Genomic DNA, 16,255 nt, shown 5'->3' on the forward strand with positions numbered 1-16,255 from the left:
CAGCAGTTCAAGGCAGCAGCTCACCACGACCTGCTCAAGGACAATTCGGGATGGGAATAAATGCTGGCCTAGCCAGCGACACCCACATCCCGTGAATGAATAAAAAAAACACTACAATATTTGTTTTTCAGAAATAAACTAGCATGACAATTCTAATGATTAAGAAAATAAGTTGCCTTTACTCTGCACTTTCAACCAATACATGGAAGCTCATGCTTATTTGAAAAACACCACAAATATTGGACAGAAGGAGAGGCTTTTTTATTATTTTCCAAACAGATTTTTAAAAAAATCAATGCACCAATTCAATTTTTCAACTTTACAGGACCAAAGGGTATATAGAACATAGAACATTACAGCGCAGTACAGGCCCTTCGGCCCTCGATGTTGCGCCGACCAGTGGTACCAATCTAAAGCCCCTCTAATCTACACTATTCCAATATCATCCATATGTTTATCCAATAACCACTTGAACGCTCTCAACGTTGACGAGTCCACCACTGCTGCAGGCAGGGCATTCCACGCCCTTACTACTCTCTGAGTAAAGAACCTACCTCTAACATCTGTCCTATATCTCTCACCCCTCAATTTAAAGCTATGTCCCCTCGTGCTAGCCAACACCATCCGAGGAAAAAGGCTCCCACTATCCACCCTATCTAATCCTCTGATCATCTTGTATGCCTCTATTAAGTCACCTCTTAACCTTCAGTCTTAACGACTCAGTTTTAGGCATTCCATTTCAATAAAAGAATAATACTGTAAATTTATTAAAAATTAAAGCTGCAGCCCAAGACTTTACAGACATGCATGCTGTTTGAGTGTACCTTGACAAGCAGTTCGACCACCTCTGTGTGAACAAGGCCGAGTACTGGTTCACTATTTACATGTGTTATCAAATCGCCCGCCTTTAATCCAGCAGTGTGCGCTGCACTCCCTTCTTCCACATTCTAGCGGCCAAAAATAAATAGAAACAATGACTTACTCGATAGTTAACAATCAAAGCACTCAATTGGACACAGCACTGTCCCCATGCACTTACCCAAACAATGTGATGGACTGTATAAACATCACTGTCGCCCATGTAGACTCGAATTGCTCGCAGTGTGAAACCATACTTCTTTCCTGAACTGTAGATGATGATAGGAGGCTTTGGGCTCCCGGAGCTGGTGGAGGAGTCCCGACTTGGCGACGAATCTCTCGACGAAGGGTCGGAAGAAAGGGAATGGGGGGAGATTGGACTAGCCAATGGTGAAGAAGAACCAAAAACATCTGAAACGAAAAGACACAATAAAAATAAACCTCTTAGATCTGTGGCTAAGTGCTGGCCGAACGCATAGGTAAACATGGTTATAACAGCTGGGAGCTTCAATCTAACAACCAGCGTTTGGTATCAGAAACACTTCTGGGCTAGATTTTAACCACTGCCGGGTTTGGGGAGACAAATCCTGCCAGATGCCGACAGACCAGTTGGCGGGCCCAGTCTATTTTGTGGGACAGGCCCGAGTAATATAGGGTTAGTTAGCTGCAGGCTAATAGGGAATGGGCCAGGTGGAAGGATAGGCAAGGCAGGAACTCTTGGGTGGGGCTATCTTCCGATTCTGATTTCCGGGGGAGGGGGAGGGGATGAGTTTGATGAATAAGTGTCCCCAACACAAGAGCTTTGTCAGAATGTCAGAAGCGTTGGATGGATGTCAGCAAACTTCACATGATGGAAAATCATGTGGAACATGTTCACCATCTTGTCTCAGCCAAAGAGAGACAAAAATCTGCACCCCAAATATTTCTCCAAGAGCATGAGAGTTATTTGGATCAGGTAATATTTTATTGTGCTCTATTTTAACAGAATAAAAGTGTCTTAATTAAATAATCCATGTAAATGTGTCCACCAAGTGTCAAAAAAAATTAAACTGCATGATCCACATGTACTTGAAGGGCTCACATTCAGACTTGCATTGTAGTTTTCTATGGCGTAATGAACCATTGAGTTTACAGTAGGTTTTATATTCCATATTTATATGGGCAGGACCAGGCACTATTGCTACAAGGCACAACGGAGGCTCCACAAAACCGACCAATAGGCTTGAAGGGGAAGCTACCATTAACTGGTAGCAAGGCAAGTTAATTGGAATCGATTTCACCCTTACTGGACCAATGTGTGAAAAATGACTGCGAAAATATGTGGATGCCTCAATAGGCTGTTTCCGCAGGATGAATCTCCTCCCACTCCACTAAAAACAACTGCAACTTCCAACAGGATAACCAGTCTCAACAAATGAGAAGCATGGCTGGGATTGCTTGGCCGGCACGGTGGCACAATGGTTAGCACTGCTGCCTCACAGCGCCAGGGACCTGGGTTCGATTCCGGCCTTGGGTGGCTCTGAGGAGTTTGCACATTCTCCTCGTGTCTGCATGGGTTTCCTCTGGGCGCTCTGGTTTCCTCCCATACTCCAAAGATGTGCATTTTAGGTGGATTGGCCATGCTAAATTGCCCCTTAGTGTCCAAAGATGTATAGATTAGGTGGGTTGGCCATACTAAAATTGCCCCTTAGTGTCCAAAGATGTGTCGGTTGGGTCGATCAGCTGTGGTAAATGCATAGGGTTACGGGGATAGGGTGGAGCGATTGGCTGAGATGCTCTTTCAGAGTCATTGCAAACTCGCTGGGCCGAATGGCCTCCTTCTGCACTGTAGGGATTCTATAGCAAAGCTTCTCCTTGCAACAATTCCAAGGCAGCAATGAATTTCAACATCTTTATTCTCACCATCTTCATTAACATAGCTTTATTTATAGTTATTTCAATACACCTAGAAGCATATTAACCAGGCATAAAACTTCAGTCTTGCGTTACACTGTGCATAGCTTTCTATAATATGCAACAATTCTTTTAAAGAAAATGCACACATCATCAAATCTTAAATTCTCATTACCAGCTTGCTACTGTGACAAATTTTTCTTTGGTTCCTAATTAAACTCTGCTACAAATTAAAAGAGACCAAAGCTTGACAAAATGACTAATTTTAGCCTCCTGTCTACAAAAATAACCTACCATGTGCCTTATTCCTTCGAATATGCAGAATTATTGTCCATACGTTGTAAGAATAAATCCTAACAATGCTTCTGGGTAAATAATAGGCTTTACATAAACAAGCATCAGACTGTCACTGCTGTACGTGATCTCCGAAAACCCCAGGTGACTGTGACAATAAGATAAAAGATGCTAACCGCCAATATCCATAACCCCATTAAAACTGATATTTGAGAAAGGGCTGAGCACGATCATGGCGCATGAAGTAGGCAAATATAGCTTCTGCCTTTTCCGACTGTGTCTTCAATAATATGGGACACAGTCAAGGGGAGTTTTAGAACCCAAGGCAGATATATATGGTGGATTATGATAATGTGCATTACAATGATAATGTCCAGTGTGCCTGTACATTGCATTTTTCAGTGCTTGGAAACAGTCCTGCTGGGTCCATATTGTCCGTACGGAGCATAAAATTTGAATTAAAGTTTATTTATTAGTGTCCCATGCAGGCTTACATTAACACTGCAATGAAGTTATTGTGAAAATCCCCTAGTCGCCATTCTCCAGCGCCTGCTCGGGTACACTGAGGGAGAATTCAGCATGGCCAATGCACCTAACCAGCACTTCTTTTGGACTGTGGGAGGAAACTGGAGTACCTAGAGGAAACCCACACAGACACAGGGAGAATGTGCAGACTACACACAGAAAGTGACCGAAGCCAGGAATGGAACCCGGGTCTCTGGTGCTGTGAGGCAGCAGTGCTAACCACTGTGCCGCCTTAGTTCCTTTGTGTTTGTGTATTGCTCTTTGAAATGGCCACATGGAGAGCATGTGATTAGTCAATGGTTGTTACCATATGATCTGGGCATAATAGTTTTCAATGTTGCGCCTGTGGATAGGCAAATAGGGTCCATTTAATTCAATATTCCCTTGTTCTATTAATTTCTTTCATAATGTCAGCAATCCTTCTTGTTTTAGAAATTTATTGCCCACTGCCATTTTTTTTTGCTTTTATTAATTCTCAAAGTGTGAGCACTGTAGCCAAGGCCAGCATTTATCGGCAATCCCTAAATGCCCTCAAGTAGTGCAGCCTTCTTGAACTGCTGCAGTCCATGTGGTGTTAGGGGGTGTTCCAGGATTTTGACCCAGGGGACAATGAAGGAATGATAATATAGATCCAAGTCAGAATGGCAAGTGATTTGGAAGGGAACTCGGAGGTGGTATTCCCACGTGTCAGCCGCCCTGGTCTTTTTTAGGGGTTGCGGGTTTGGAAGTGCTGTTGAAGGAGCCTTACTGCACTGCATTTTGTAGATGGTACATGTTGCTGCCACTGTGCGCTGCTGGTGGACATAGTGAACGCTTAAGGTGGCAGTTGGGGGTGCCAATAAGATGGGCTGCTGTGTCTTGGCTGGTGGTAAACTTCTCGAGTGTTGTTGGAGCTGCACTCATCCAGGCCAGTGGAGAGTATGCCATTGTACAGGCTTTGGCGAGTCAGGACATGAGTTACTTGCTGAATACTCAGCCTCTGACCTGCCCTTGTAGCCACAGCATTTATAGGCTGGTCTAGTTCAGTTTGTGGTCAATGTCAACCATTAGGATGTTGGTGGCAGCCTTCCATCTCCTAAGATGATGGTTTGCTCCGTGGTGGTCAACTCTGTCAAACATTGGTGTGCCAGTCTCTGTGGTATTTGCTGCACAGGAAGAGTGGGCTGAGAAGGAACACAATTCGCTGGTCTCTGTTTTCTCTGGGCCCTCTTCCTGGCTAGTTGAGCTTCTTGTTTTTGCTCAACACTTCCAATGCCCTTTCCAATCAGTCAACTCCAGAGGTCCCGGCTGTCTGAGATTGTCTCCCAGTCGTAAGTCAATGCCTGCCATCTTCATATCAACCTCGCAGGCACCTTATTAGCAGAGGTAGGGATGCCCAGGAGGTTGTGATCCAGTGGCCAATTCACTATGCAGGTCATTGCCTATACAACAGTCATCTAATCAATGAATGTGGTTGAGCCAGCACACTTTTGTGGCACAAATGTTACTTGCCACTTGCCAGCCCAAGCTTGTATGTGGGCACAGATGTGTCCAGTATCTGAGGAGTTGTGAATGGTACTAAACACAGTGCGACCATCAGCAAAACCTTTCAGCATATGATGGAGGGAAGGTTACTGATGAAGGTGGCCTGGTCCCAGACACTACCCTGAGCACAACTCCTGTAGCAAATCTCCCTGTTATGAGGATAAAGCTGAAGCAGTTTAGAATGAGAAAAAATGTCTGAAAACAATAAAATCCAACCTAACCTACTTTGTGAACAAAATGAATGCTTATCCTAATGAGATAATAAAGGGTGCAACGTGAGGAGCAGAGAACGCAATCTTCTCATGTGCGCTGAGGCACAAGTGGCTCATTGAGGCTCTGTATAATATTGGAATAACATTGTTATCCCAGAACCACTATACAGAAAATGAGGCAAAAGATGCCTTGCCAGTAAGATCATCTCAGAAGTGTCCGCGAAACATTAAACAGTTGTGTATTCAATAAATTAGATCTCATTCACGGAAACTGCTCAAATTTAACTTTAAGTTGCATTTTGTTGAAACATGAGCTCTTTGTAACATCTCAAGAAAATTTAAAGGTACCAATTATAGCTGTCTGCTGCAAGGCCTGTGGTGTGTTTTGTACATGCGGTTATTGATATTTATACCTGCAGGGATCATGAGGGAAAGTGCAGTGGCGGAAGCCGATTTCATCACTTTTCCGGATCTTTCTTTCTCTGTACTTTCTAATCGCTGTCGGGCCAGCTGAGGAACATTGTCACTGGCAGTCTTTGAAGAAATATCTGTACTTTCCACACTGTCGCTCCTGGTGTTAATCTGATCCAGATGTTCTGAAAAACTGCCAACTGTTCACAAATAAATGCATTCAATCACTTTTTTCCCCCATTTCATTATGCATTCTTTAAGTGCACACTCTTATAAATATGAAAACGAAAATATTACACTAATCCGAACATCTAAATGAAAAGCAGGAAGCCTCAGTGGCCTGCAAAAATCTAAATAGCAATATTTCAAAATGAATTGGAAATCAGCTTATATTGCACCGACATTCATCCTTCCATTATTTTAGTTATCTCCCCTTTCTCCAGATGGAATATAACAATCTCAGGAAGCACGAGAGGAGCAGCTGCTGTGGAAATTTAATGTATATGGGACAAGAGAAGACAATTGAAGTAATGCTTATGAAAAACACAATTCAGTCACGCTGCCTTCCACATTGAAATGTTTCGCTGATTGGAAACTGAATCGAACATTATTTTGACTTCCTAACTCAAAGAATTTACATTTTACAGAAGCTAGCAAGCTCGGGGGAGTCTCGGGTTACACTGGGGAACCTAATCTGAATATTTAGATAACATTGCAAATTGCAACTAACCTCAAACCGCAAACTACAAAATTGAACATTTTCAATACTACGCTCTTTCCAGTTATTGGGCAGTATGTGCGATTAATCCCGTGCATAATGGCAAAATATACTTTTAGGCTTTCGACAGCAAGGATATATGAATAATTGAAGTCGTAAGGTGAATAGGATGCAATTATTTGGGCTTCTTGAGATGTACAGATAGGCCTCTCAGAATTATCAGAAACGTGAACCATAATGTTGACTCACATTCCAAGGATTTTGAGAGATTTGAACAACTTGAGGTTGAAACTGAACTCTCAGACACCCATTCTGCGGCTGGAGAAAGGACGGTGATGAGGAACCGACTGGGGAGAGCTGACGGATTTCACTGACTAGTGGAGTTATCGCACTGTTCAACATGGAGCGAAATACATGAAAGTTTTTATAAACACTTAGGCAGCATGGTGACACAGTGGTTAGCACTGCTGCCCCACAGCATCGGGGACCCGGGTTCAATTCTGGCTTTGGGTGACTGTACAGAGTCTGCACGTTCTCCCAGTGTCTGCGTGGGTTTCCTCCAAGCGCTCTGGTTTCGTCCTAGAGTCCAAATGACGTACAGATTAGATGGATTGGCCATGCTAAATTGCCACTTAGTGTCCCAAGACGTGTAGGTTAGGGATTAGCGGGGTAAATAAGTGGGGATACTGGGATAGGGACTGGTTAAGGTGCTCTGTTGGATAGTTGGTGCAGACTTGATGGGCTGAATGACCTCCTTTTGCACTGTAGGGATTCGATGATAAACAAAGAAAAGCTTAAGTTTAGTGTTACAAGTAGGCTTACATTAACACTGCAATGAAGTTACTGTGAAAATCCCCAGCCACCACACTCTGACACCTGTTCAGGTACACTGAGGAAGAATTTAACATGGCCAGTGCACCTAGCCAGCAGGTCTTTCGGACTGTGGGAGGAAACCGGAACACCCAGAGGAAACCCACGCAGGCAAGAGGAGAATGTGCAGACTGCGCAGACAATGACCCTAGCCGGGAATTGAACCCGGCTCCTTAGTGCTGTGAGGCAGCAGTACTACACTGTGTCACCGTGCCGGCCCACGGTGCCACACCCAGGAAGTTGACATCCCATGAAAGAATTGAATAGAAAAACAGACAGCATAGAACCTCAATTTCTAGGGAATAGGAGCCTTGAGGGGACTTAGGGATGGGCAACAAATGTGGGCTTTACCTACAAAGTCCACCTTCAATAAAAGAATACAAAATGTCTGTTTCAGTCAGACTGGTAGCACATTCTTTCCAGGCCCACCCACAAATAGTATCATATGGTAATGGGCTAGCTGAGGTGCCCTAGGTGCTACTCTTAGGTGTCTTAAATGGCCAGCTCATTAACCTGAGACAATGATCCTCTGGTTCTAGTCTCTCCAGCAGAAGAAACAGCCTCTACCCGGGTCAGTGAGATCACCTCACTCTTCTAAACTCCAGACAGTGTAGGCCTACTCCACTCAATCCTTTCTCATAGAACAACCTCTTAGCTCTGGAATCATAGAAACTAGAAGCAGGAGGAGGCCATTTGGCCCTTTGAGCCTGCTCTGCCATTCATCTTGATCATGGCTGATCACTGAATTCAATATCCTAATCCCTCCCCTTCCTCCCACATCCCCTTGATCCCTTTAGCCCCAAGAGCTGTATCTAATTTCTTCTTGAAATCAGACGTTTTGGCCTTAACTAAATTCGGCAGTAGTGAATTCCACACATTCACCACTCTCTGGGTGAAGAAATTTCTCCTCACCTCAGTTCGAAAAGGTTTATCCCTTATCCTCAAACTATGACCCCTAGATTCTTTCTGAATCTATCTGGTCTAACCCTAATCAATCAAAGGAACCTTAGTTACACCTCCTCTAAGGCAAATACATCCTTCCATAAGTAAAGAAATCAAAACTGCGCACAGTAGTCCAGGTGTGTTCTCACCAAAGCCCTGTACAAGTCATAGGATCCCTACAGTGATGAAGAGGCCATTCAGCATCTGCACCGGCTCTCTGACAGTGTACCTTGCTACCCCACCCCTCCATCCCTGTAACCCATGGCTAATCCCCTAACCCACACAAGTGTAGCAAGACCTCCTTAATCTTGTCTCCTTATTGAAGGATGGATATACTTTGTCTTGTAGGTAGTATAACAAGGATTCATTAGACTGGTTCGCGGAATGAGAGGCTGAGTAAATTGGATTTATAGGCCGGAATTTTACCCAGAATTGGGGCGGGTGAGGCTCACAGAACGGCATTCTCTGTTGGCCTTGGGTGGGAGAGGTGGTAATATTCCGACAATATTCTCCGGAGTTCCGATGGGAGCTGATCTCAATTTTGATGCGCATGTTGGAGTTTGCACATTCTCCTCGTGTCTGCGTGGGTTTTCTCCGGGTGCTCCGGTTTCCTCCCACAGTCCAAAGATGTGCGGGTTAGGTTGATTGGCCAGGTTAAAAATTGCCCCTTAGAGTCCTGAGATGTGTAGGTTAGAGGGATTAGCGGGTAAATATGTGGGGGTAGGGCCAGGGTGGGATTGTGGTCGGTGCAGACTCGATGGGCCGAATAGCCTCCTTCTGCACTGTAGGGTTTCTCTATGGTGAGCAGAGTGGTTATGGCACTGGAATATCAATGCAGGGTGAGAGAGTTCAAATCCGACCATGGCAAGTTGTGAAACTGAAGTTAATCTGCAGGCTGGTACCAGGAAAATGACCAGGAAATTTGCCAAATTGCTGTGAAACTACCTCATGTCCGTCAGAGATGACACTCTACCTGGTTTAGTCTGGTCTTGCATGTGACTCGTGCCTCACACTATGTGTGATTCCTTACATTAAAATTCAAATATTTTTCTTTAGACAGGTACCTGAAAGGGTAGAACTACTGATGGTGCTGGGGGTAGTTGCATCGATCTCATCCTGAGATGTGCCAATGGAAAACATGGTCTTCTCCTGATCCCTGTGAGAGTCCTCCTGAGATAAAGATTCGTCATCCTCGGCAGAGATAGCGAAGCTTGGCAGCATCCCAGAACGCTGGTAACAGTTGTTGTTCTCACCACTTGGTGTGTGAGATAGAGATAGGTGTTGCCTAAAGGCAGCAAAAGGACGACACATTATGTTTTACTACTCAATTTCTGCATTTCTACAATCCCAATGTATTTACAATTAAAAGGTGAACCATAAGAAACTGCATTCTTACACCCGTTCTTTCTAACTGCATTTAAATCTGCTCAAATAATTGGGATTGGACGAAAGAAAGGTTTTCTTTAAACGGTGAAACACTTTACGTTAGGCAACACTTTACTGCAATCTTCCTTGCAAGGAATTTTGTTCCTTCAGGTAGTTCCCCACTTTCTTGAAACATGTGTTAAATTTCGTTTGGAGAACATTCAGCAGGTGCTTTTTCAGGCCAATCACTACTTTTCTGTTCTTCTCTCTGAGGTGGTCAAGCTCACATTTTCCCACATTGTACCCAAATCTTTACCCACTCACTTAACCTATCCATATGCCATCAGACATCAGACTTTGAACGGTCCTATCATATATTAAGCTAATCTTTCATTTCACCCAACCTGTAACTGCAACGCTACATTCTATCCTTTCCCTTTTCCCTATGTACTTTATGAACGGTATGTTTTTGTCTGCACAGCACACAAGAAACAATACTTCTCACTGCATCCCAATACATGTGACAATAATAAATCAAATCAAATCATATGCCTTTGCTGACTCTGTGTTCTCCTTGTAACTCACTTTCCTATCTTTCTTTCAACAACAAATTTGGCTATAATACACTCGGTCCTTTTATACAAGTCATCAATATAGATTATAAATGGCGAGGCCCCTATGGCACTTCACTAGTTCGTTTGGCAACCTGAATATGATTCATTCACCCCGACTCTGTTTCCTGTTAGTTAGTCAATACCCTATCTATGTTATGTTATAATGTTTTACGTGGCCCCTTACTATATCTGATTCCTCTTCATCAACCCCCGCTTGTCACATCTTCAAAGACCTCTAATAAATCTGTCCATCACACTTTCCCTTCTAGAAAACCATGTTGACTCTGCGTGATTATATTATGGTTTTCTAAATGTCTGGCTACTACTTCCTTAATAATGGATTCTAGCATTTTCCCAGCATTAGGCTAACTGCCCTAAAATATCCTGCTTTCTGTCTCCCTACTTTTGCTAATTTGATTTGTCCAATCTATATGAAGATTAAAAGCACCCACAATTATTGTAGTACCTTTCTTACAAGCCTCCCATTATTTATGCATTTATACTGTCTTATGATGTTGTTGGTGTTAGGGGACCTATAAACTACTCCCTTCAATGCATAGAATCATAGAATCCCTACAGTGAAGAATGAGGCCATTCGGCCCATTGAGTCTGCACTGACAATAATCCCACCCCAGGCCCTATCACCACAACCCCACACATTTACCCCGCTAATCCCTCTAACCTAAACATCCCAGGACACTATGGGTAATTTAGCATGGCCAATCCACCTAACCAGCACATCTTTGGACTGTGGGAGGAAACCAGAGCACCCGGAGGAAACCCATGCAGACATGGGGAGAACATACAAACTCTGCACAGACAGTGACCCAAGCCGGGAATCGAACCCAGGTCCCTGGAGCTGTGAGGCAGCAGTGCTAACCACTGTGGCACCTTCTTCCTATTTTGTAACTCCACCTAATGTCTGAGCCACGATCATTTCTCACTGCTGTGCTGATTTAATCCTTTATTAACAGAGCTACCCCATCTCCTTTTCCTTTCTTCCCATCCTGCCGAAATCTCAAATACCCTTGAATATTCTGTTCCAAGCTCTGGCCACTTTGCAACCAGGTCTGCATTAGGTTTGAAAAACACTTTGCATTTAATTAACTGATGTTGGCAGACAGAATGTACAGTTAAAGGGCTGCTTGAAACACGATGAAAACCTAAAGAGGATAGATTTCACTCAAATTAGCAATACTTACATTTCAGAATCAGGAATCCAGGTAATTGAGTCAACGTGCAGTGTATTAGCCTTTTTTAATTTGCCGCCTGTACTGTCACGCTCCCCTCGATTCCTCTCAGTATATATTTTCTCATCAACGTGAGAGATTCGGTCCATGCTTTTGTAAACCTGGAGAGAAAATAGTTTGACTGGTATATTTTGTAATTATTTTAACATTTTAGAAGGCCACACAGGATAATGGGGTTTTAAAACACGGTGAGGCTGGTGAGAAGAGGTTCTCCCCTAGGACCTTTTGATGAAAACAAATCCTAAAAGTGTCAATTCAAGTAAACTGGATTTCGTACCAAATTCCAAAATTATCCACCAGAGAGTTTTAGCTGCACTGACACACGGCTCAATGGGCACGGTTTACATTGTTTCAAGTCACTGCGTGGCGATATACTTGTTAACCCAACAAGCAGGTCAAGAATTTTACATTGCTCAGGCGGGCGTGCGCCCTACCTGGAAGTGGGCAGAATCTTACAAGAAGACGTTGGACACGCATCCCGACATCATCGGGATATTTCAGTCGACAGGCACGCACGAGAGTCAAAAGCACACCCGCTGACAATCAAGCCCCAATAAGGGGGCCAAGCTAAATTGGCCTGTCTGCTTTACGGTTGGCCGATGGGCCAGGCAGCCTTCACCTTTTAATTGCAACCTGGATCCAGGGCAGGATGAGAAGTTGGGGCAGAAATCAAATTGTTTTCAAGCGTCTGAGGTTTGTGTTGGAATGTGCTGCCTGGACATTCTTTGCAGCGTTTCTCCACTGCAATTGATAGGTCAGCTGCTCGCTGAGACAGCTCCACAATGGCTGCCTCCCCCTGAGGGAGCACATTAGAGGCACCAGGCCACACCCTCCCCTTTGTCCGCACCCGTCATCATCCCTCCCTTTCCCTGGAGCACAATGCTTTTCCCAGTGCCCATTTCACGCTAACTTGCCCATTAATTGCCAGCCGGCGTGAAATTGTGTCCCGGGGCCAATTGCGGTCGGAAGTGCATTTAGCGCCCGCTTCTGAGCTCGCTGAGCATGGCCCGCCTGCCGGGTGAAACATTCAGGCCACAGTTATTTCTTGAAAATAGTAGTTAGTGTAATTTGATCAGTAATTTGAAAACAGTAGTTGTGTAATTTGATTACTTATAATGGAAAGTAAAATGACGGTATGTAAGAGACCAGGAACTCAGAGGTCCTCCAGATGACATGCCATCATCCTGCTTGAACTGGGCACAAAAAGCAGCAGAATAATACAGAAGCAGCAGAGTCTGGGTTCCGCAGAGGTTTATAGAGGGTGGAAGCAGAGGTGATACTTTTAACAGCAGGTGAAATTCAATGCAGAGAAACGGGAAGTGATACACCTTGGTAGGAAAAATGAGGAAAGGCAATACAAAACCAAGGATACAATTCTAAAGGGATTGCAGGAGAAAGAGCGACCTGGACGCTATATACACACAAATCATTGAAGGTGGCAGGACAGGCTGAGAAAGTGGCTCTTAAGGCATATGACATTCTGTATTTTCTAAATAGAGGCATAGGCTGGAACTTTACTGTCCCAGCCGCCATGGGAATTGGAGTGGGCGAGGGGGTGGACCATGGGAAGATCCGTTGACCTCGAGCGGAATTTTACGGTTTCAGGATGAGCGAGGCTGTAAATCCTACCCATACGGTGCAGAAGCAAAGAGGTTACCGTGAACCTTTAAAAAACACTGATTCGTGCTCAACTGGAATACTGTGTACAATTCTGGGGACTACATTTTAGGAAGGGTGTAAGGGCATTGAAGTGGGTATAGAAAAGATTTATAAGCATTGGTTCCAGGGATGAGAGACTTCAGTGAGAGAATCAACTGGAGAAATTGGTGCTGTTCTCTTCAGAGAGGAGAAGCTTAAGAGGACATAGGATGGAGATGCCCAAAATCATGAGGGGACTGGACAGAGTAAACAAACTGAAACTGTTCCCATTGGCGGAAGGGCCAAAAACCAAAGGACACAGATTTAAAGTGATTGGTAAAAGAACCAGAGGCAACACGAGGAAAAACTTTAATGGCTTTCAAGAGGGAATTGCATGACCCAAATAGGAAAAATGTGCAGGCTATAGGGAACAGGAAGGGAATGGGACTCACTGAATAGATCTTACGGGAAGGTGACCTGGATATGATGGACAAAACGGCTTCCTTCTGAGTCATGACATAAGAACATAAGAAATAGGAGCAGGAGTAGGCCATCTAGCCCCTCGAGCCTGCCCCGCCATTCAATAAGATCATGGCTGATCTGAAGTGGATCAGTTCCACTTACCCGCCTGATCCCTATAACCCCTAATTCTCTGAATTAGAGAATCCCTAATCAGAGAATAACCATTCTCTGATTCTCAATGGATAGTATATGGGTTAAGATGGGCAATGCCACAGAGATGGAAGCAGGTGGTCTTTGTAATGGAGAGAATGTGATCCTGAGAAACTCAAGGTCAGACAGGTTCCAAACAGTCTGGCTAAACGGAGACAGTAGCCAAGGGGGGAAATGGAGTCAGTGGTGAAGTTACGGAATTTGAGATAGGGTTCAAAGATGAGGGCTACGGGTGTACTTGAAGTGTAACCGGAGAATTTATAGCTCATCCAATAGTTGGATGCCAGTGGCCTGATAGCAACAATGGGTTCAAGGTAGATGGAGCTGTGTGCCATCCGCACACAAGTGAATAGGAGACCTGTCTGCAAACGATGTTATCAAAGTCAGCATGCAGATTCAGAACAGAGTCAGTTGTCTTAAGAACAGGATCTAAAGATATAAATCAATACAGGAATGTGCCATCTAACTGTACTCACTTTGCTAAATCGATGGGAGCATGATGAAAACTGTCCTATTTCCAAATTAAAATTCTCCTCGTTTGTCTCATCCTCTTCCTCAGTTTCCATATGATGGTATCTCTCAGACCGAGCTAAATGAAATTTGAGGAAAGAAAATCAAATGTGGCACAAATTACAAGACAAAATCAAAAACCACAGGCTTGTATTTACACAACGTTAAATCATAGAACGGGGATAACAAAGAAAGCCATTCAGCCCATTGTGTTGTGCTGGCCCCAGGTAAGAGTTACTTGACTAATCCCACACCCTTTTTTTCTGTAGCTCTGCAAATTTTTTATCTTCAGATAATGAAGCAACTTCTTTTGGAAAGCTGCGATTGAATCTGCCTCCACCACAATCCCAGGCAGTGCATTCCAGACACTATCCAGCGAAAATGCTGGAAAATCTCAGCAGGTCTGGCAGCATCTGTAAGGACAGAAAAGAGCTGATGTTTCGAGTCCAGATGACCCTTTGTCAAAGGTGACTCGAAATGTCAGCTCTTTTCTCTCCTGACAGGTGTTGCCAGACCTGCTGAAATTTTCCAGCATTTTCTCTTTTGGTTTCAGATTCCAGCATCCGCAGTCATTTGCTTTTATCCAGACACAAACCACTTGCTCCATTAAAAAGAATTTCCTCATATTGCCTCTGGTTCTTTTGCCTTAATCACCTTAAGTTGGTGTCCTCTGGTTCTCAACCCTTCCACAAACGGGAGCAGTTTTGAATCACAGAATCCCTACAGTGCAGAAGGAGGCCATTCGGCCCATCGAGTCTGCACTGACCACAATCCCACCCAGGCCCTACCCCCACATATTTTACCCACTAATCCCTCTAACCTACGCATCTCAGGACTCTAAGGGGCAATTTTTAACCTGGCCAATCAACCTAACCCGCACATCTTTGGACTGGAGATGGAATTTGATCTGTCTCCTCTGTCAAGACCCCTCATGATTTTGAACACCTCTGTCAAATCTCTTCTCTGAAGAGCACAATCCAGCTTCTCCAATCTATGTTAGTAACTGATCGATGGAACTATTCCTGCAAATCTTATCTGCATCCCTTCTAATGGTTTCACAGCCTCCCTGAAGAGTGGTGCCAGGACTGGTCTGAATACTGGATTTGAGGACTAAGCAGTGTCTTATGAAGGTCCACTATAACCTTGCTGCTTTTGTACTTTACACCTTCACTTATTAAAGCCTAAAATTCCAGGTGTCATAGCAACTGTTTTCCAAACCTTCAAAGGTTATAAATATCCCAGCTCTTTCTGCTACTGCGCCCACTTTGGAATTGCATCTTTTATTTTATTTTGTCTTCCCTGATTCTTCCTACCGAAATGAATCACTTCACATTTCTCTTCATTAAATTTCATCTGCCACATGTCTAGCCTCGGGAAGCCCACCATCATCCTCCTCACAGTTCACAATATTGCCAAGTTTTGTCATCTGCAAATTTTGCAATTGTGCTCTGCATACCCAAGTCTATTTAACTACCCATCCCTCAGGAACCCTACTATTTACCTTCCTCTGGACTGAAAAACAACCATTCACAACTACTCCACTTCCTGTCACTTAGCCAACTTGGCTCCTTGCTGCCACTGTCCCTTCTATACCAAAGGTTTCAACTTGCTGACAAACATTCTGATGCGGCGTTTTATCAAGGGACTTTTAGAAGTTCATATCCACCACATCAACTGCATTACCCTCATCAAAAAAACTCAATCAAGTTACTCAAAACCTGGGTGTGCAAGTCCACAGATCCTTGAAGGTGACGTCACAGGTGGAGAAGGTAGTGAATAAGGCATATGGCATGCTTGCCTTTATAGGACGGGGCATAGAGTATAAAAGTTGGGGTCTGATGTTGCAGTTGTATAGAACGTTGGTTCAGCCGCATTTGGAATACTGCGCCCAGTTCTGGTCGCCACACTACCAGAAGGACGTGGAGGCTTTAGAGAGAGTGCAGAGGAGGTTTACCAGGA

At 44.1% G+C, this 16,255-nt stretch overlaps 1 protein-coding gene across 19 annotated transcripts in view; it reads right to left on the bottom strand.

Moving 5' to 3' along the window:
- The window catches only part of LOC144495111 (microtubule-associated serine/threonine-protein kinase 4-like), a 462,554-nt gene that overhangs the window by 14,955 nt on the left and 431,344 nt on the right, over positions 1–16,255 (bottom strand). For all 19 annotated transcript variants that reach the window (XM_078215011.1, XM_078215009.1, XM_078215010.1 and 16 more), the window contains 6 exons: positions 14,263–14,375; positions 11,429–11,577; positions 9,312–9,532; positions 5,720–5,917; positions 1,040–1,269; positions 825–947 (listed from right to left, as the gene is read on the bottom strand). In XM_078215011.1, coding sequence (XP_078071137.1) covers positions 825–947; positions 1,040–1,269; positions 5,720–5,917; positions 9,312–9,532; positions 11,429–11,577; positions 14,263–14,375 — 1,034 coding nt within the window. The remainder of the gene's footprint in view (positions 1–824; positions 948–1,039; positions 1,270–5,719; positions 5,918–9,311; positions 9,533–11,428; positions 11,578–14,262; positions 14,376–16,255) is intronic.

Source organism: Mustelus asterias, chromosome 6 (assembly GCF_964213995.1).
Source record: "Mustelus asterias chromosome 6, sMusAst1.hap1.1, whole genome shotgun sequence".
Classification (NCBI taxonomy): Eukaryota; Metazoa; Chordata; class Chondrichthyes; order Carcharhiniformes; family Triakidae; genus Mustelus; species Mustelus asterias.